This window comes from Parasteatoda tepidariorum, chromosome 2 (assembly GCF_982258835.1).
Source record: "Parasteatoda tepidariorum strain Cologne lab strain chromosome 2, Ptep-v5.0, whole genome shotgun sequence".
NCBI lineage: Eukaryota > Metazoa > Arthropoda > Arachnida > Araneae > Theridiidae > Parasteatoda > Parasteatoda tepidariorum.
This window is the reverse complement of record NC_141756.1, coordinates 47,227,699-47,251,356: the sequence shown is the minus strand read 5'-3', so window position 1 is coordinate 47,251,356 and position 23,658 is coordinate 47,227,699. Positions and strand designations below refer to the sequence as shown.

At 27.7% G+C, this 23,658-nt stretch overlaps 1 protein-coding gene across 1 annotated transcript in view; it reads left to right on the top strand.

Moving 5' to 3' along the window:
* The first annotated feature begins 2,694 nt into the window (after positions 1-2,694).
* The window catches only part of LOC107449843 (NAD(+) hydrolase sarm1), a 70,988-nt gene continuing 50,024 nt past the window's right edge, over positions 2,695-23,658 (top strand). The window contains exon 1 of the mRNA XM_087157276.1: positions 2,695-3,010. Within this exon, the coding sequence (XP_087013402.1) occupies positions 2,939-3,010 (72 nt within the window). The 5' untranslated portion in view covers positions 2,695-2,938. The remainder of the gene's footprint in view (positions 3,011-23,658) is intronic.

Here is a 23,658-nt window from a genome sequence, read left to right as displayed (position 1 = left end):
CAAAAAGCATTTTGACACGCCTTGTTATTATTTGCTGTATCAGTTTTACATGTTTAGATGTTTTCTTACTCTTTCACTAAATAGTTAATAATTTGATTATTTCGTATCAACCGGATATAGTTTTAGATTTATTTAAAACACTTGAATTTTCAAGGATGTTAAATGGACCATTTTGACACCCGCATCTACCCAAAGAGTGCAATGAAAGGTGCATGATTTATTGTGTAGTTCCCTTCCATGGTACAACACAATAAGCCAAGAGTAAACTACTCAACGTTTCTATTGGAATGTTATGATGCATCTTTTTCACAGCACGAAACATCAAAATCCCCAATTCGCAGTCATAAGTATTGTTAAAATTTCACATACTACAATATGACACTGAAAATTTGTTTTCAGCTAAAATAATTTTTAAGTAAAGAGTCCGGCGACATTTTGATTTTATGTTATTACGCTCTTTTATTTCATGTTCAATAAGTTTTAAATGTCAGGTTAAAAGTTTCTGTTTAATTATAATAATTAAGTGGCCCGAATTATAATGAAAAACACTAAATATCAGACGAAAGAACTTTCAAACTTCTAAAAGTTGAAAGGAACTATTTTTTACAAAAGTTTGTAACAGTCCGCATGACTTAAACCCGCTTGAGGAATTTTTTTAATTGTGATTACGTCATCATGATTAATGATTCGTGTCATTTAAATTGTATCTTTAATTTCGTGATATTACAATTTATATCCGTTCATAAGATCAAAACTGAGTCAAGATGATTAATTTCCATTTATAATATTTTTGTTCTTCCGCAAATTTAATATCATTAGCGGAAGAACATTAGAGAAATCTCTGCAGTGATCTGCAAATTCTTCCTGTTTTTTTTTTTTTTTTCAATTTAACTTCTTTTTTATAAAATTGAAATTGAGATTTTGTGGGTTTCTACGAGTTCAGTAGTAGAAACCTTTGTAATGATCTGCAACTACGTGGAATTTAACAGCAGAGTGTCGAATATCATTTATCGAATAACATACTGTTTCTAAAAAATATAGGGCTCTTGTTCTGCCGTTAGAATTAATTTTCAAATTTTACACTACGTTTTTAGCTATTTGTGTTACATTATACCTTTAAAGAAAATGAAACAAAATACTTTACAGCTTTTGAGCAAACAGATTTTTTTTAAATAAATAAATATTTTCCCCATAATTTAGAATAAATTTTTAATATAATTATAATATATTAAAAAACTTAATTAGAATAATATAAATAACTTTTTAATACATTTTATATTTGTTCATATTAATTTCAATGCATATCAAAGTGTATTTTCCATTCATTTCTATACATATTCTAAAAATATATATAAATGACTTAGGTAATTTTCATTTATTTTATTTATTTTTACAATAATCTGAAATGTTTTAAAAAAAACATGCAATTCTCTACTCTTATTTTTCACATTGCTTCAATCTAAGCATTAGTACTAAGCGCGTCCATTAAATAATTCTAAAATTTCTTACAAAAATATGCATTTTTTTGCGCTGTTTAAAGTCTTAAAAATTATATTTTTATCCATTTTTATTTATTGTTAAAATATTCTAAAATTTCTTAGAAAAATATGCATTTTTAATGTTGCTTAAACAGCCCTAAAAATTGATATTTTTATGCATTTTTATTAAATGTTTAAGCGTTCTAAAATTTCTTATAAAATATGCATTTTTTAACGTTGCTTAAACAGCCTTAAAAAACTGATATTTTTTATCCATTTTCATTGATTCTTTAAGTGTTCTAAAATTTCTTACAAAAATATGAACTTTTTAACGCTCCTTGCAGCTTTAAAAATTGATATTTTTATCCATTTTTATTAATTGTTCAAGTGCTCTAAAATTTCTTTTAAAATATGTATTTTTTAACGTTGCTTAAACAGCCTTAAAAAACTGATATTTTTATCCATTTTATTAATGTTTAAGCACTCTAAAATTTATTATAAAAATATGCACGTTTTTAACGTTACTTAAACAATCTTAAAAATAGATATTTCTCTCCATTTTTATTGATTGTTTAGGTATTTTAAAATCTCTTATAAAAATATGCATCTTTTTTTCACATTCCTTAAACAGCCTTAAAAACTGATATTTTTAATCCATTTTCATTGATTCTTTAAGTGTTCTAAAAATTTTACAAAAATATGAACTTTTTAACGTTCCTTGCAGCTTTAAAAATTGATATTTTTATCCATTTTCATTGACTGCTTAAAAGTTCGAAAATTTCTTACGAAGAGATGCATTTTTTAACGTTGCTTAATCAGCTTTAAAAACTGATATTTTTATCCATTTTGTCAGTGTTTAAGTATTCTAAAATTTCTTATAAAAATATGTATTTTTTTAACGTTGCTTAAACAACCTTAAAAATAGATATTTTTATCCATTTTTATTGATTGTTTAAGGAGTCTAAAATTCTTTTAAAAAAAAAACATGCATTTTATTTAACGTTGCTCAAACAGCCTTAAGATTGATTATTTTTATCTATTTTTATTGATTGCTTAGGCATTCTAAAGTTTCTCACAAAAATATGCGCAGGGAAAACCAACTTTTCTTTATTTACTATTATCAAATGACTTTTTTTTAAGACATTTTCTGCCGGAATTGTCGTTTGAAGGCAGTTCATCAACAGCTGCTTCAACACAGGTAGTAAACTCTGACGTTCTTCAGTAGTTCAGACCCGAAGAAGACAGAGTCGATTACACCTTCTCTAAAGATACAACCTAAAACGACGAAAATAGCTTTACTTTTGGCACGAGGAATCTTCTTGAGAATCATTCGGAATACTTTAATTCACCTTCGTTCATACCTTCAAGACTTTCCAATTTTGAGCTCTCCTCATCCCAATGTTTTCTCATCTGCGGGATCGCGTTTCGGACCGGGGGCTGACCACCTTGCCCGTCCGATAATGCCAAGTTCGGAGCTCGTCACCGACTTCGTTCGGACTGTGGTTTTGTCCGATAAAGGGAAGGAACGAAAAGTGAGTCGATTTTTTTTTTTTGTCGGTCAGTTTATGGTTTTAAAGCTATTTTTTTCTTTTAATTGGCTGCATACATTAAAAAGAATCGATATTTTTTTTTAATTGTGAATGTATTTTAATCTGGTTACTCGTAATTAAACAAGTATAACATTTTAAATGCTTTTCTTTTATTACAGAAACATTCTTAATAAGTGTCCCATAGTATAGTAAAAATGCTTGGTTAATGCTATAAGATATTTCTAAACCACAGAAGATATTGTCAGATAACAACAAAAAAGAGACATTTGGTTATGTTCCATTGTTTGAAACTATACCAGAATTTTGAATCCCATCTCTTCTCTAAAAAAACTATATAAATCGCCATGATTTTTTCTTTAATTTTTTTCCCTTTTATTAAGCTTATATGAAATAAAAGGTGAAAAAATCTCAGAATTTTTTTAAGTGATGCATAACTTAAGTTTTGAAATTAATACGAGATTTGTCTCGCAAAAAATAAAAATAAAATATCGTCGTTTTATGGTATGGGGAATCTTTATTTATTTATTTTTTATTTTTGGATAAGCTTGCCTTGAATATGCATTTTGGACAAGTTTGTATTTATATATTTCTAACAAATAGATTACAAGCACAGTTTAATCATCACAAAAATTACACTTCTTCTTAACGGTCACATTTGAGTTATTTCGATTGTTTGTATTAGTACGATTGATTCCATATTGCTTGTTTCGTAATCATAAGCATGAAAAAAGTATTCACAATTAACATTTATTTTCGAAAATTAATATTTAAGGGAGGAGGGGAAAAAGATCTACAAATCTGTTGAATCGCTAGTGAGAGAGGCGGGTTGAAAACATAGAGTTGAGATAGTAGGTATTTCAACTCTATGGTTGAAAACGCCAAAACAAGTTTGATTATTTCATGAAATTTGAAGATGTTTATAATAATCGTCTTTCAACTCCGGTAGTAATTATTCAAATCCTTGCCTAGCAGTCAAACATGTTTTGATGAGTACTTTCTTTAATAGTGATTCATTAGATTCCGTTTAAATAATAATTTGTGGTTACTGTTAAGTGACTTCGTTTTTTCAAAATGAAGTCAAAAAAGCTTACTTCATAGTAATAGTGTTAAGTGGAGAGAAGAGCTATTGTGGACAGCTTCTGTTGTACATCACTCAGGACTTTTCTGTAATTTTTGGTAAATTGGCAAAACTGAGCTGCACTTTCATATGTAGTTACATGACAACACATTTGATTTTTAACGTTTTGAAAATTAAATTAAATTGTCATTTAATTGCTTAACTTAAAAATTAAACAATTAAATGACATATTGTTAGAAAATACTAAGTAAGAGGAGGTAAGCAGTTTTACGTATCTTGGAAGTATAATTAACAACAACGGGGGAATTGATTAAGATATGCTAAATGTTAGGGGGACTGGAAAGTAATGTCGTTTCAGCGCATTAAATATTCGTTAGTCTTAAAAACCAATTCATTTTTATCCGATGTATTTTGATTCATTTTCGATCCGGCATTGTAAGGTTGTTGCTAACGAGGGTGAATTGATTGAAAATAAAATCTTGATAACAAATATCCAATGCACCAAAAGACATTACTTTTCGACCCCCTTATAGATTAAACAAAGTTCGATGCAGTTACGCTATTCTCAATAAATTCTGGAAAAACAAAAATATAACAAATTCAACAAAAAGTTTAATTTTCAATACTAATGTTAAATCTGTTCTACTCTTTGGATCTGAGACATATAACTGCAAAAAAAATAACATGAACATAACAGAGAAAGAACATAACAGAAACTTCAAGTATTTATTAACAACTGTTTACGAAGAATCTTGCGTATGAAGTGGTTCCATAAAATTTGTAATGCAGAAATCCTTAGAAAAGTAAAACAGAAACTAATTGATTAGGAAATTTAAAAAAATGGAAATGGATTGATCATGTTCCACGCAAGCCCAAAACATTTAAAGTGAAACAAGTTTTTGATTGGAACCCTGAGGGGCAAAAGAAAAAGAGGAAGACCAAACAATAATTGACGCAGGAGGATTGTAAAAGAATTGAAAACAATGAGAAATACATGGAGAGGGACAAAATATCTGGCCACAAATAGAGTGAGATGGAAAGCTAGATTAGAAGCCCTATGCTTTAATTCAAAGTAAAAAGGAATGTGGGAATGGTGTGCATTTGACTATGTAGCAAATTACGAAAAAAAAGGTGCTTAGTCAGATAAGTTAATTTTTAATTTTCCTTTTAATTGCCACTTAAGACTATATTTATTCCAATTTTTTAATAATGGGAAATATTACTAAGGCATACGAATATTTAGCCTTTATGAAAATAACGTGAATTAATTACTAACGCAATCACTTATTGGGTTATTTATTTACTAATTTACACATTAATTTACTAAATTAGATATTTGCTAAGTATTTATTTGCAATTTTTACCACATTTAAGCTTTTGTTAATTAAATTCGACTTATTTTTACTCAGTGGAAAATTCAGAAAAAACTCCTGGATTAAATGTAATTAAAAAGAAGGGTGTAATTGCTAAAGAAGATAGAAAGTCAATTAAAAAATTATTAGTGAAAAATAAATTTATAAAAATCTAATTAAATATTAAATTGAATTTTGTGTAAATGTAAGTGGTAACTATCCTGTAGGGAAAAAAATATTTTCAACAAAATATTTTTTAAAAATATTTACATTTCAATGACGTAAAATTTCATCTTTAAATTAATTTGAAAAACTTTTTTCTTCTTAAGATTACCTCAGTCAGGTATTTATTGATTTAAAACGTTTTAATTTCATGATTTAATTAATATCAATAGTTTTAAAGTTTTAATGTCCAAATTCATTGTTTAAATAATATCAATAGATTTAAAATTTTAGTGTCAAAATTTAAATTACAATAAAAATAATGTCAACAGATTTAAAGTTTTAGTGTCCAAATTTATGATAAAAAATAATATCAATAGATTTATGGCTTTAGTATTCAAATTCACGATTAAAAAAAATAATAATAGATTTAAAGTTTTAGTGTCTGAATTCCTGATAAAACACAATAGCAATAGATTTAAAGTTTTACAGCCCAAATTCAAATTAAAACAATATAAGTTATAGATTAAATTTTTTTAGTGATCTTAGTAGTTGTCTGAAGCCTTTGTCTTCGCTGTCATCTGAATGTAACTAAAATTAATGTTTAGTCAACTTAAATTTTTTAAATTCAAAATGTTGATTACTTAAGGAATTTTATCTTTTTATTGCACTTGTAAAATGTCTATTTCCAAAATCATTTTCTGCCTTGCAGTTGATCAATTTGTCAAACTATTTACTAAAAGTATTACTATTAAAAATCAATTACTATTAAAAATTACTATTAAAAATCAAATTAAACTTAATATAACAATATAATTTTCTTCATAATTAATTTTTAAAAATGCATTTTTAGTGCAGTAGGTTGCCTTTGAAACAGTGTCTTACATAGTTCCATTTTTATTTAATAATTAATTTTTTTATTAAAATAAATTTGGGTAAATATTTATTATTTTATTTAATAACAGTCGAAAATCTTTTAAATGGTAGGGTATTTTGCCATGTAAAACTAGTTACTTTAAAAATTGGATAAAATTTTTTATACCCTACCATTTAAAAGATTTTCGACTGTTATTAAATAAAATAATAAAAAAATAATAAATATTTACCCAAATTTATTTTTTACCTGGAATTATCTTTGAAAAACTATCTCCATGGTGTGTCATTATAATACTTATACAAATAGATATATTTTCAAGTTATATAAGTGAACAAGCTATGATGACAACTTAAAATAGCACACGTTGTACTTAAAACCCCATAACTCTTAGGTTTAAAGATTAATTTTATGTCAGGTAAAGTGTGCAAAATAAAAAGCAAAACACTTTTATTTAGATTTAGTGATTGGATTTTAACGTCTGTCTTAATGATTCGAGAAACTAACCTTATATACGCTAAATTGCTTGTGTAGACGATATTTTAAGTTACAAAATCTACCACAAAAACGTACTTTGTCTGAATAAATATACCTTTTTATAGATGGATTTTAATTTTTAATTCTCAAAATATGGGGGATAAGGATAGCTGCAGTCTAGAAAATATGATTCCAATAGTTTAGTCTAGAGAGTTGTCGAAAGTAAAGTTTGTTTTAACTCATGAACGTTAATTTTACTGTTGGAGTTTTTCACCATATCTCGAGAACTTTTTAAGTTAACTGAAAAATTCTAGCACACAATTCTACAATTTTCATAACCAAAAATAATTTAATGTAAAAAAAAGATTTTTTTAAATGATTTTTTCATTATTTTATTCAATAATTGTCGTAAAAATTTGAAATACAATTTAAAATTTTGTAAACAAATTTTTACCAAATTCGATTATGAAATTAAAAGTATATTATTTTAATAGACAAGAAACAAAACGTGGACAAAATCGGTCAAACAGCTCTCAGGAAATCGAAAGGAAATTTATAAAAGCGACTTCATTAATTCTATTCAGAAGGGGGGGGGGAGGAAGTGAAATTAACATAAGGGATCCCAACTTTCAAGCATTTTCCTGCTTAAACAGTTGGGACCATGTTTTCAAGATTTTCAAAATTCAAAATCAGCCAAAAAATTTTTTTTATTTAGTTCTCTGTGTCTGGCTTTATGAGTCAGGTATTCAACTGGTTTAGACACAACTTATTATTTTTTTAAAAAAAAGCTCAATTAAAATTTTAATTTTACGTTTAATAAGCAGGAGTCCTAAAATTAAAGATCTAAAGTAAGGTTTAACAATTCATTGAAAATTTTTCAAAAAATGGTCAAATTTCAGCTTAAATTTACGTCACACTAACAGCTCAACATCAAACTATAATGCATAAATATCAAAAAAAGATAAATATCACACTTAGACCCTAACTTTATTTTGAAAAGGTTGCTAACATTAGACAAAATCTACAATCAAATTTTAAAAGAATTCTATAATAAACTTTTTTTGTAATGTGGTTTGTAAAGAAATTTTCTCAAAATCGGAGTTTTTCAGAAAATGCATTTAAAATGAAAGAAAATTCTGGCAACAAAAAATAAATGTTTTAAAAATTAATTTCTGAAAATGAATTCTATTTTTCTTAAAAATATAATTTATTCAAATAAATAAGGGTTCAAATAGTGCAAGCAATAAGAAGAAAAGAAAAAAAAATCAGTTTCGTCGGTTAACATTACTTAGGAAAAAGAAAAACTTTATTTTTGAATATCGGAGATAAAAATTTTGAAGGGTTTTGAAAAGCTAATGAACTAAAATTTAAATATAATAGAAAATACTCAAAATTATTGTAGAAATTGTCCGATTTTTAACGATTCAGGTACCTTAATATATCTCCTGGACAAATTAATTAGTATAATTAGCCCCACGAACCATTAAAATTTCCTTTATTTTCCTGACAAACCGATCACTAGATCAAAAATTATTTTTTTCTATTTTGTATTTTGCGCACTAGTATTTAAGAGATCGTAGGTTAATGAGATCGATTTCTGAACTAAAGTAGCTTTTCAGAAGGAAAAAATATTTTCGCATCTGCTTTGAAGAAAACCGCATTGAGAGCCCTTTGAAGATAACCGTGACGCAGCGTTTGCTATTTCTATTAAAGTTCAGTCGCGTGTTCATTGAAAAATATTTTACTCATCCAGTGCAAACATTAACGTAAACACAGTTGAGAAAATTTAAGCAGATATCTATTCAGTGAACTTCTTATCTTTTCTGTTTTCGTCAACAATTTGCCCTCAAAAAATAAATAAATGCTTACAAATAAGATAACAGAATAAAAAAATACTATAGCGGAGGTTATCTGTGTTAAATACCTATCGACACTGAATGAGTTGAGTTGTCAGTTTCAAGACTTGGACATTATTTCTTTCTCGTACTTTTATCGGTCAAGGAATATGATGATCGATGCCAACTTCTAAATTAAAAAATGAAAGGATATTTGGCATGTTGCCAGGTTTAATATCCCAAAAAGCATTCATTTCATGGGCCAACTCCCCTTTAGCCTTGAGCTTTCCGGAAAAGATTTAAATAAAAGCTGGGAGACGCGTTGAATTAAAGGTGGGAATAGGGCAGACAGTTTGATTCCAAGGTTTGTGCGTTCAAGATACAATTAAGCGAGGGAAATTCTAAACTAAAATTTGGCACTGACTAAAACTGTTTTTATATTTTTTTTTAAAAGCTGTATTAGCACTAGAAAGACTGAACATTGATTAAGGACTAAAGGGCCCAATGTGGTACTTCCCAGATTGTCTGTGTGTAGACCAATTAGAGATCCAAAATCTTAATTTGTAATCATAATTAGTTTAATAAAAATCTATTATAGAGGTTGATCATCTGTATCATCATCTATCAACTATATAATAATAAGTAATAATTATACATGTGTTGAAATACTTTTTTTAATGGAACTGACGTTATTTTATTTTATAACCGTCGTTGAACAGCCGATCTAATTTTTTGGGTTTGCGACTGCTGATGTTCAACTCCGTAACCTTGTAATTTTGAACCCAATCCAGAAGATAAGGGAACTCCTGGATCAAGTATTGGGACAAATTTGCCTTCGTAGAGGACTTTTTGGATAGAACTAACCCGCATTTGCGTTACGGGGAGGAGGAAGATCCCGAGAACCTCCCACGGTTAGCCTGACGGCAAGGGTAATCTCACCCATGATCCGTCTATTACTGAGGATATTTTACGTCAGCACTGTGTTCGGTGCAAGCCGGATGAGGAATTCGTATCGACCTGCCATCTCTGGGATTCGAACCCAGTTCACCTTATTGGAAGGAGAGCTCTCTATCCCCTAAGCCATCGCGGTTCAACTAAGGTACCTTTATCAAAGGGTACCTTATACCCAAGCCTACCTGGGGTCTGGGATACCTACCAGAATACCTAAGGTGCGACTCTGTCCCCGATCGTCATTACGGTTCTATATATACACACTTCTATAAGGCTAACATATGAGTGATTAAATAGGCTCTAAAATTAGATTAAATTATGAAAAATCAGAAATACTCAACTTTTTCAGTTCAGTTATTTTTTGAATTACAGTGCAACGAAAAACGAGAGGGGCCCAAATTGATCCAATCCGTCATTCTAGTGTTAAATTGTTTAAATTTGAAATCAACAGCTCTTCAAAAAGAAAGAAAATATTGAAAAAGATGAAGATAGATGAATGTAGGCATCTATTTTCGGTTTTCTCTCTTACTAGTTAACCTAATTTTAGAATTGCTTTTAATCAAAAGAAAAGAAAAATAAATAAAACGTAGGGAAGAAGAAAAAGAAGTTCTTGAGTCAGAAGTACTGTAGAATAAAATTTAGCTTAAATCTAACTTGGTACAGTTAATAAGAAATTAGTACAGTCTATTTCATGCAATTTATTTAATGAAATTAAAAAGTATTGTCTACAACCTTTCAAGCATTTATCCCTTTGTGACACTAGTGGCAGAATGCGACAGGAAAATATTAAAAAAGTCTAAAAAAGACAACATAATTTAATTTTGTTTTCTTCCATATTGAATACGCTAGTATCTATTTTTATATTGGAGTTTAGCGCAGTATAGCTGCTTCCATAGCTTGTACCATTGAACTTTAAAGTCAATAGTACAATCTATGCTATCATTATTTCTAAATAAATGAATAAAAAACTAAGAAATATATTCAATTCTACAAGGACAAATATAATAAATGATCGAAAAACTATAATTATTGCTATTAATTATTTGTTACCAATTTTCCTTTCATTCATTTTGTGCACCTCTCCACTTTCATAAATATAAGGTGTATTGAAAATTGCACACGTTTCAGTTGGGAATTATTACAATTTTAGTACTTCTTACTTTTCTTTATTATTTTTATCTAGGAAAAAACAACAGAATTAGTTACAGTAATAAATTAATTATGTAAATGTAAAATGGGTTGTTTTAAATGTAAAACATGTTATATAAGTTAGATTTTTCTTTCCTCGGCGTTGACTGCAGGAAAATATTCTGAAATGTAGCCGTTTAAAATTAACTTAATTCCTGTAACTGTTTACATTCGTTTGCATTTTTAAGTTCTGTAGAACGTTTCCAGAGAACAATTGCTTTCAATCTTAGCAGCTGTTTAACTGTCAGTATTAAGGATACCTTTTTTTTAGTGTGAACAGGCACAGAAACTGCGATTCCCCATAAGACGTATTGTCAGTTTGTCAGTTTAAATTACCGCTTTGACATTTTATAATTTTCTTTTCTTGGCAAATAGTTTCTAAGGGGATTAGAATAACCAAATAATTGAATTTAGAAAAACAGTGTGCTAATGCGTAGTAAATAAACAAGGGAAGAGAAAGGTAGAAAACAATAAAACTCTTAGTTCTTAGTGAGTCTAAAATGGTTATTTGCTGGTAATTAACAGCATGAATCCGCACCATAATTAATAAAATATGCTAGTTTGTGAAGATTTTATCATATCAGTCTTCAAACTGTTGATTACCTTTCACCAGGTATGTTTATTGATTTTGATTATCTATTTTAGAATTGGAGAGTTTAGTTGAAGAAAGTTCTGGTCTGAACTTTTCTATGAGACTGAAACTTTTTTATGAGACTAAAATAATTATTTGCAAATAATTAAAGATAGGTGAATAGTGATTCCTGATTAGTTAATATTTTGCTTTTATCACCTCACTCTTCTAATTGTGATCACTTTTCAGGAGGTACGCTTACTGATTAGAATTGAAGAGCATTATTGATGAGAATAGTTTTAGAATTTATGAACCTTACTGATGCGAATGGTTTTAGAATTGATGAGCCTTATTCGATGGAATGATTTTAGAATTAAAAATCCTTATTGATTAGAATGGTTTTAGAATTGAAGAGCCTTATTGATTAGAATAGTTTTAGAATTGCAAAACTTAGTGTAAAAATGTTCTTAGTGACGTTTTAGTGAATCTCTTTTAGAAAATACAGCGTCAGCAAGAAATTACTTACAAAGCGAATTTCCTTTAATCGAGGTATATGCATGCAGCTGAACATTTCATCTTTTCAAATTCAAAACGTCGTGTTTTTTCCTCTGTGCCTCTATGCTTTCTTTCGCAAAACTCATTAATTGTTTTTGTACTATTCCTTTGGGAAAAGTTAAACTGAATGTTTTGGTCACTCATATGATTATTTTTAAGGAGCAGCAGATTAAAAATACACTATCGATAAAATGGTAAACCTATTTTGTAATTAGTTTTTAGAATTTATTTTTAAATCGTGCTTGGCCAGCTATTTGTTAAAATAGCTTTTTTGTCCTACTACGGATTATAGCGGAATCCCACAAATTGTAATGAAATTTTATTTTAACTTACAAATTATACAAGGAGTTTTGTAATGACCACTATTAATATGTATTTTTTAGAATGCTTATGAAAAATGAATATTTTTGTTTGGAGTCTTTAAATATATATGTAGTAAGAAAAGTCATCACGTACTACTGTCGTATGCATAATATATGGAACATGCATAATGATGTCATTTCAGCGAAGTATGAGAAGTTTACGAAACACTATAATATACATAATAAACGCAACATGTATAATGACGTCATTTTATAGTAATATTCATCCTCGTAATATTCGTCCTTGACAACCAGACTCAATATTTTTTAGTTAACAAGTACCCTAATGAAAGAGTAATTCTACAATTGAATTAAACGAAAATTTATAAATAACATTGGTAAGATTTTGATTTCCTTTAGAGATTTTTTTTTTCTTCGATTTACATGAATAATTCTCCTGTTCTAAATTAATCCTAAAAGAGAAAGAATTGTGCAACTGCTTTTAGCAATGAAATCACCTGTTCCAAAACAGGAGTAATGGGTTAATATTAGGTGAAGCCAGCTATTCGCGACTGCATTCACCAAGATAAATATCAAGTGTGTATATTCCAAAAGGATAAAAAAGAAGCAACAAACGGGCTAAAACATGCATCATTTTTATATACCCAAGTAGCAGGTGATGTTTAGTCACTAATGGTTATTTAGAGGAAATAATCGCAAATTGGCTTCTATCAATGTAAATATGAGTTTTAGAAAATTCTCCAATGCAGATGACGTAATGGACATAAATTTTTTTTTTTACTGAGAGTGATGCTTATAAATGATTACTCGTGGCAAAGTGTATATTGTATAAAATGCATAATATTTGTAATGGAAAAATCCAACAAATTGGGTAAATGATACAAATTCGTATCCTATTAACTGAAGAACTCAGAGATAAAATATGCGAGGTCTTATCTCCGAGATCTGGTCGACATTTTAGCTTTCCTAGGAGCTTTATATTATTATGAGTTTATCTCTTTGCAATTTTTTTTATCCATAGATGGTGCAATGAGGGAACACAAAGTTTATAAATTTCTACAGCCATTTTGCTCTCATTACAATACTGATAGTTTTTTCTTCATCCTTTATATTATACTAATATTACATTGTTATAAGGTATTAACTTTGTGGTGAAAATAAATGCAGTAATCAAAAAAATTTTTTTTATGGAGAATTAATCGATTAATGGTTACTAAAATTGTAGAGCAATTTTATATCAAGTTTTATTTCGATTGATAAAGAATTTATTTTATTATCAAAGAGAATATCATTTCTATTGATCGAGAATTTATTACATTCTTATGGAAAAGTATTTTTACTGATACAGAACTAATTACATTTCTAAACAGAATCATATTTTTATTGATAGAATAATTAACACATTTCCGTAGATATCACTATTTTTACTGATATAGAATTTATTACATTTCCATAGAGAATCCCATTTCTATTGGAAAAGAATTTATTACATTTCTACCGTGAATTCTATTTCTATTGATAAAGAATTAATTGTATCTGTTCTGTTGATATTAATATTGAATTCCTATAAAGAATTCCATTTTTCATTCCTACTATTAGTTCACCCTCTCCCTAAATATATTTATATATATTGTTCTAATTTTCAATCGTTAATAAAATACTTTTTATTTATCTCCTCAAGCTCAAACACATTTTTTTAATACTGTAGTGGATAATACTTGTTGTTCATACATTTTTTTCAAATATTAATTCATTAATTAGATTTAATTAATGAATTAATTTTAGGAATTCGCTATCTATTTTGCCACTTAATATTGTGATTCTGTCATCCGTATATACATATTTATATTAATTGTAATTATTTAACAAAAAGTAACTAAAATAAAATTTGTCGACGAATTGACTTTTAAAAAAAAAATTTGGATTAATTTCATGATTTCATTTCTATCTCGAATTTTACTGCCTTACTGCCTTTCTATCATGCTCCTTTTAGACTTTTATAGATTTATTTCTCCTGCATGTGCTATCTTTTCTTCGAATGTGCTTTTCGGCATTTAAAAAGAATTAGAGTTTTAAATAAATAAACAAGGAAAGAAGGAATAAATTTAAATGGAGTTCACGTCAAAGCAAGGTGAAGGGATCATTTCTATTGATCGAGAATTTATTACATTTCCACTGTGAATCCTACTTCTATTGATAAAGAATTTATTTAATTTCTTTTCTAATTGATAGTTAATATATAATTTCTACAAAGAATTCCATTTTTATTATTCCATTTCTATCTCTAATTTTTCTCAGTAGAAATGTAATAAATTCTCTATTAATAGAAATTGGATTTTTAATGGAAATGTAATAAATTGTATATCAGTAAAAATAGGATTCTGTATTAATTTTTCCATCACTGAGAATCCTACTTCTATTGATAAAGAATTTATTTAATTTATTTTCCAATTGATAGTTAATATATAATTTCTACAAAGAATTCCATTTTTATTATTCCATTTCTATCTCTAATTTTTCTCAGTAGAAATGCAATAAATTCTCTATTAATAGAAATTGGATTCTTAATGGAAATGTAATAAATTGTATATCAGTAAAATTAGGATTCTGGATTAATTTCTCTATCACTGAGAATCCTACTTCTATTGATAAAGAATTTATTTAATTTATTTTCTATTTGATAGTTAATATATAATTTCTACAAAGAATTCCATTTTTATTATTCCATTTCTATCTCTAATTTTTCTCAGTAGAAATGTAATAAATTCTCTATTAATAGAAATTGGATTTTTAATGGAAATGTAATAAATTGTATATCAGTAAAAATAGGATTCTGTATTAATTTTTCCATCACTGAGAATCCTACTTCTATTGATAAAGAATTTATTTAATTTCTTTTCTATTTGATAGTTAATATATAATTTCTACAAAGAATTCCATTTTTATTATTCCATTTCTATCTCTAATTTTACTGCCCTAATTCTCTTTTACAGATTTCTTACGCTGTGATATATTATCTTTTCTTCATATCTTCTCTTTTCATTTCAAAGAGAATTAAAGAGAGGTTTGAATAAATAAATAAATAAAGGAGGAATAAATTTAAATGGAGTTGACGTCAGAGAAAGGTGAGGGGAATGAGCCATCTAATCTTAAGTTGCTCAGAAGGGACGTCTCAAAAAAAGACGTGGCATGGGCAACGTGCCATTTTGCTCATCCTCAAACTTCTTAACCTTCTTTTCACTTCCTTCATCTTAGCTTAGAGCGTTATTTTGTAAACATGGTCTTTCGATTGAAGGTTAATGAAATACTTTTGTCAGAAAGTCATTGACACTTTTTTTTATTTTTTTTTTATTTGACAGTGGTCAGTTTTGAAATGTTATTATCTGCATTGAGTGCTACAGTAGATTAACACCCTTTACGAAACATGCCACGCCGAAAAACACTTCCTAATTAATGTTATAAGAAACTTCATAGCTGATTTCTATACCAACGCAAATAAACTTTGATAAAACGCCGAACTCTTACTGTCGACATATTTTTATTTTATTACTTCTTTTAAATAAGAAAGAAAAGTAAAGACTAAAATATTAAAATATTTGATAAGAATATTTAATTAAATATTTCTCTAACCATGTTAAAACTAAATGTAGCAATTAAAAAAAATTTTAAAAAAAATTCAATCTTTATTGCGACATAAAATTAAAAAAACAGTAAAATTAGCTTATTTTAATTTTATTAACAGTCACTTATTTTTTATTTCATTCATTTAGTAAAAAACGTAAAATTAATAGTAAAATTAAAAGCTGAAAACCTGATATAATTTAATTTTATTAAATAAGTTGAAATATGCCGAACTTCATTGTATACATACCTTGTCTTTCAATTTTTAAGACAAATTTACATTGAGAGAAAAAGTCTGGTCAAAACTACCAGAATATGGTACAATTTACCTTGTTTCTGATTCTATGGGAACACCAAAAAGCTCAGTAGTTTTTACCGAAGCGCTTTGGTTATGATTTTGGTAAAATTAGCAATAAAATAAGATTTCATAATATGAGATATAATTTGGTAATTGCTTAAAAATTTGGTTATTTTAGCATGATATCATAGATCATGGCATAAAAGGCATTTCAGTGGCATTTTTCAGTTTTGTATTTTTTACTTAATATGTGGTAATAAGAGTTATCACTTTGAAAATCAGATTTTCCGGAATACAGTTACTACGTGATTCGAAAAATGACCAAATGAATCGTTTAAATATCCTATATTTCGGTTTTATTAACCAGAATTAAGCTTGTTTTTTTTTAATTAAAAAAAACCCTAAAATTTCATAACCATACAGTACTGCAATTTTTCCAGAATTTTTTTCTCCGTGTATATCATTTCATTTGTGTTTTCTCATTATTATTAATTGGTGTAAAAATTAAATTCACTGAGGCCTTCCAATAAGGTAGTCCGGGTTCGAATCCCAACGATGGCAGGTAAATACGAATTCCGTACCCAGCTCACACCGATCACAGTGTTGCCGTAAGATATACTCAGTGACAGACGGATCACGGGATAGAGTTCTTAACAACTTAACACGAACTAAGTTCTTAACACAAACTTAAAATCAAAGCACTAAATAATTTTCAAATTTAAAACAAAAAATTGCTCTCAAAATGCACTAAAATACCAATTAAGGCAGCGCATTACACATTAGACGAAGTTTTCATTTTTTTCTTTCAACATTGCCTATTGTTAGAATTTTGTTTTTAGAGAGTTTAAAATGTCTCGGTATACGTTTTTATTTTATAACAAACGTTCAACAGTCGACCCAATTTTGAATTTACGACTATTAAGGTTTAACTCCTTAGTCTTGTAATTATGAACCCAACCAAGAAAACAAGAGAACTTCTGGATTAAGCATTGGAACATACTAGCTTTCGTGGAACACTTTTTGACGGATTAAACCCACATTTGCGTTACATGGAGAGGAAAAACAAGAAAACTTTCAATTGTTTACCCGATGCCAAGGAGATTCTTACCCATGATCCGTCTACCACTGAGGATAAATTAAGTCACTGTGGCAGCCGTCGCTTCTAACGCAGGTTAAAATCCTGCTTATAATTTGATTAATAAGCATTATAATGCTTATAATTAGTGGTTTCATAAACACCTCAACATAGCTGCCAGTACAGCTGTTTATTAGCAAATTATTGATTAAATCGTACCTCCCTTTACGGAAGAATAATGATTAAGTTTTAAATTCATTTAATTTTAAGTATTGCATTAAGGCATTTTCAGTGTTTTTCCCAACGTGTAAACCAACCCAAATAAGTTTCATACGAAGGCGAATCCATTCAGTAATCTCCTTGTCTTTTGAGTTGGACTCATGGCGGCTATAACTATCAAAAGGAAGGGGGTAGGGAGATACGACGATTGGCATTCGTTGAAATCCTTATATGCGAATAGGTTTCAACAAACATTTAAAAAAAAAAAAATCATATTATTACAAATGTAAAAATGCAAAACAGTTAAATCGTAAAGAAAAAATTAATCACGTCTTTAAACTAATTTATTATCTAATCTGCAAAGTTTTCATTCTATTTACATTATTTATAACTTTTTCCGTACGTATCTTCCTTTGCGTTTTTTTCATTGTGATTCGTAATTTCCTTATTAGTCATCCATTTTGTCTTAGGTAGTTCCCAAAAGGTCATAACACTGAACTTTGCACATGATTAAATTCTCTATTTCCCTCCCGCAAACTATTAGGTAAAGGTAATTTTTTTTTTACCTGCCTATTCTTTTATTTATTTTTTATCTAAACAGTTATCAACATCTTTTGTTTCTGTCTCTGATTTTCCTAATCTCACTTGTCAAAAGATTTTCAAACCAGTCAGACATGTTAAACCATCTCTTGCGGTTTTCAAAAAATGTGCGCAATTTTATTTGAGAGAGCGAGGCTATAAGATACGACGTTGCATCATCATTCATTGTGATTTATATTTCTTAATCAATGATGGGTAAGTAATATTTGCTAATAGTCAATTATTTTTTAAAGCAGAATGTTTTTGATTTACTAGTTTAAAGTGACTAGTGTTTAGTATCAAAGATGTCAAATAGTTTCAGTTTGCACTATTCTCCTAGAATTAGCTAAAATGATTGATAATAAAAATATTTTGCTTAAACTTATCTGTGCTTCTGCATTCGTATAATCCATATAGATTGATTAAGCTTAAAAACTTATTAAAATAGATTTATTTAAAAAAAATTTCTAAATCCAATTACTTATCTTAAGGAGACATACACATACATCTTAGTTTATGTGAAACTTAATTTTAAATCCTAATTTAAAAAATTTTTAAAATAAAATTTCTTATGTTATGTGAATTAGTTTAAAACCGTGGTTAAGAATTTTCAAAAATTGAATTTAAATATGCTGTATCATTGTGCAAGGTGCGTAGCGTTTGTAAGAAATGCTTAAAGGTGTTTATTTTTGATTTACGTTTTTTAAAAGCACTTAAAGGTGCTTTTTTTATTCGGAATTTGTAAAAAGTGCTTAATTTTCATTCTAATTAAATAAATATTACAGTAAAAATTACGGGATAATATTTTGCGGCAAAAATGGATTTTGCGGATGATGCACAAGAAAAAGGTCTGAAAGAGAACGAAACATTTATTGCCTAAGTTGATTTTTTTCCATAAACAGTAAAGTTATAATACAAAAGGCAAAAGTAAAAGAAAAATTTCAAAAAAAAATTATAAATAGCGAAGAAATTCAAAAGTTTGAAGAAATGTTCTAAATTTTTTTTAAAAAATGCCAAAAATATGCATAAAAACGGTTAAACCTTTAAAATCAGCCCGAAAAAGGCCCGAAAATAAAAAAAAAACAACCCAAAATTCAAATAAAGGCTATTAAAGAAAAAAAAAACTGAAACAAAAAAAATAAATAAATATTAAATAAAAAAAAATTTATAAATGATTTTATGGTAGTGATTGCCCTTGAAAGTCACTATCACTTTCATACTATAAAAGAAGACAAAGGGGAAAATGAAACTAAAAATAATAATTTTACAGTCAACAAAATTGAGGAATAACGAAAAAATTCAAAAGTGTTAAAAAATCCCCAAAAATTAAAAAAAAAAAGGTCTAAAATGAAGAATTCCTCCATCTAAGAAAAGGCCATTGAAGAAAAAAAAAAAAAACTAATACAAAAAATATATAACATTAAACAAAATTATAAAATAATTTTATAGCAGCGATTGCTCTTGAAAATAAATCACTTTTACTTTCGTACTGTGAAAAAAGACAAAGGAGAAAATAAAATTTCCATCTACAAAAACGACAGCGATTAACCCTATGATAAATGCGTTAAATCGTGTAAACGCGTTAAGTTGCTACTAGTCGGTAACAAAGTGAAAAGAAGTGAAGAGAAATGTGTGAATTCAAAGCAACAGGTCTGAACATGACAAATTTTTGTTTGTTGTTTCTCACATCATTCAGGTTTAAAAAGAGATAGCAAGTAGAATAAACATTCATTCATCTTCATCGGTTGAATGAGGAACAATAAAAGCTGCTAAAAATGAATACGTTTTCTCAGTATGCGTTCGAAGCTTCTAAAAATTTAGAGAAACGAATCCGGGTCGCGGAATGCGTTTTTCAAACAAAGGTAGAAATAAATATTTTATCAATTTATGTATGTTTGTGTATCACTTTGAAATGTGTACTCGTTTGTTAATAAAATGTGGTCATATCTTGTTTTATGTAAAATCATGATAAAAACATATCATTAAATCTATCTTCTTTTCTATCATCTATGTTTTGAATAAATTAACATTGGATTTTCATTTTTTTCCATTGTTTAAACGATTTCAACTTTTTTGGTCTAGAAAGTCTATGTTCGTTGTTGGAGATTTTTTTTTTCAATGTTTGTCCTCTAGATAAAACTAAAATTATTTTCTTTCATATTTTTATTAGTCAAATTAGTTAAAGGGGTGTCAACATAAGGAATTTCATTTTATTTTATTATTTGTATATGCTTCATATGAAAAAAAATGCAAATTTTTATTTTTAATGACGATTTAGATAAAATAAATAATACAGGTTTATTATTATTTTATCACTTTTTAAGTTTTTATTTATTTATAAAATTGCAGGGATGAAACCGCTCTAAAACTATTTATTTTTCAACTAATCTACATTCAATCTGTAGACTGTTAGAGAAAAATTGCTGGCATAAGTTTCAAAAATATTATGTAATGGTAATATAAGTTTGAAAAGAATTGTGAATCAGTCTGTTTACGGAAAATTATTCAAAATTCCATTATTACCATTTATTATCTATAAAATATTTCGCTTTAAATTTACAGTAAAAAAAAATTAAACGTGTAAAGTAAGGATGTGAATTCCAAGGTCAACTTTGCTGCACAGCCGTAGAATCTGCTACATCGTATTTATTATTCCAAATAAAAATATTTATTATCATAACGAGAAAAGTTCTTTTTTATTTTATAATCGAAAAAAGTTATTTATTTTAGGTGTTCATAACTTATTCGCATGTTATACTGTTAGTGCGTAGAAAATCGATTAATTCGTATCTTTACACGAGTAGCCAAAAAAGTTATTAGCAGTTTCGCACTTTATCAATAATATTGAACAGTTTGTTTAGGAACTGATAATTTCCAAGGACAACAAAGCTCAATTGTTGAAGATGCATTTTTAGTTTTTATTGGTTATTATTCTTTTTTTTATTTCAAAACTTTACCATTTATAATTATTTTTTATTTCGTTCTTAAATAGTTTCGCGAAGCAAATATGTTATTATTTTTCAAGGGGAAAAAACTAAAACTACCAAAAAATAATGTAGTTTTTTCAAACGATAAGCAAATTTAATTTTCTGGCTACAATTCTTATCATTAAATATATTTCTAAAACAGCTTAAGATAGGTATATTATTAAAAATACATATTTACAAATTTGTAAAATGAAATTTTTAATATTTTACCCGATATACAAAAATTACCTATAAATAATAAAAAACGAAGAAACAAAACACAAAATTATTAAGGTCCACAAAAAAATAATATTCTTCTCAGAAAGCAATCACAAGTGCACAAAAAAAAAGAAAGGAATAGTTTCGAAATAAAAGCTTTAATTATGTAGATGAATTATCCCCTGTGTAGCTCCAATACTTTTTTTAATTTTTTTTTTCATAAACATGTAGCTTAAAAAGAACTAAGCGCTTAATAAAACTAATTTTTTATATGCAAATTAAATACCCTGTTTTAATTCTTATTTATGCAGGGGCACGTTGGAGGTCATCAATTAATATTTAAATGAGGAATGAATAAAAACACTATAGATATTCATTAAACAACTATAAATAAGAAGGTGAAATAAAATACCAAAACCAACTTGGTTGCCTTAGAAAACTTGCAGGTATTTAATAATCGTCTTCTGGAAAATCGTCTCCTCCTTCTCGTCAATCTGGGAAATATGGTCCTAATAGTTCGTTCAGGAGAAAAGAACAACTAAGTGTTCGACTTTTTATAAATTCGATTTCTCAGGAACTATTTAACCGATTTTGTACTTCACCAGGTAAAATTACACTCTTTAAAATGTTTTAAAAAATTGTATACCTTACAATTCAAACTTTTCTCAACTATTATTAAACAAAATAATAAATATTTACTAAAAATTATCTTTTGCATGGAATTATTCTTGAATAAATGAATTTTCTATTTGTGCTCAAAATTTTTTTCAATTCGATTAAAAAGCTTTCGAGACATAGCGAAATACGCTAAAAATTAAATTACATTAAAGGATTCAAACTTTAGACCGCTCTTATGATCAAATTATTGACCCCTTATTTTCCAGATTGCGGCTACCCCTTATCGGGGATCAGAAATTCAGACCCGTCGAAAAAAATATAAGTTTATTTAGAAAAATAACGTTTTGTGTCTGATTTTGTAATTTAAAGGATCGTCGGCACTAATTAAATAGCATATTTGAGGTCACCCCCTTGAATCATTAAGAGAGTCCTAAAACTTGAAGATCCGATCATTAGATCCTAAATTATTCAGGGTCTTTCCTTTTTTATTATTCATTTATTTATTCACTTCTTTTTCTTCTTTTTTTTTTGCGCATTGTACATTTTGGGATTGTAAAGGAGAAAAAAGCTTCGGGTATGGTTTTTGTTTTTATTTATTTAGTTTTGAAACTCTAACCAAGACTATTTGGGCATTTTAAGAGACTACTAAATTTGGAATGGAAAATTACCCCCATTTTTTTTTTTTTATCAGAAGTACACGTTTTCCAGATTTTATAAATTTTTCTAGAATGTTGGTAGTGAAAGGGTTAAAAATATGACGTAAACCACACACTCATTTTACCGACCATACCTATCGGGTGAATCACGTCGGCGCCACTCTTGAAAAATGTAGAAATAAAACGATAAAATTCGAGACATTTTTTTGGTAGAATTCTCACGAAATGCTCTCTCCTTCGAGCGAAGAATGATGAGGCATTAAAAAATAAAACAATGAAGGTGTTTATCTTCAACATAAAGTCTAATTCAAGATAAGAGGACCTGTGAAACTAAATCGACGAACGCACGAGGTTACTGTGATTTGGACTCGGTTCCACATCTTGGAACACTCCTTTTTTTTGACGTAATTTCATTCTAGTAAAAACGATAAAAGAAACGGCAAAGAAAACGCAATAAAGCACCCGGATTTGCTTCAAATATTTTAGTGACAACGACAATTATCTCCTTAAGAAATCATTTATAATGCCTTCGCATTCATTCTTTTACTTTTTTTTAAAAAATATTATCATTTATTATAACTTTATTAATAAGGGATAAATTAAATTAATAAATATACATTGTAAGCCATGTTTTGTAAATTGTTTCTAATTGTTCATAACATAGAAAATAATTTTCAATTTAAAAGTTATAATTTCAAAGAAAGTTTTCATAGATGTTATAAATTGTTTTCATAAATATGCAAAACTGTTTTTTTTTTCCTTCAAGTTTTTCTAACTAAGTATCAAAATCTAAATATAGTTTTTCGCCATCATCGTCCTTAATATATTTTTATATTCACATTAATATTTGAAGTTAAAATTAGATGCATATTTATATCACAGATAAGTATTTTAAGACATGAATAAAAAATGAAGGAAAAAGAACGTTATCAAAATATGAAAAATCATACTTGAAAAAAGTGGGATTAAAAACACCGAACCCTGTTTGATTTTCTGGGGAAATTGAAAGAAGG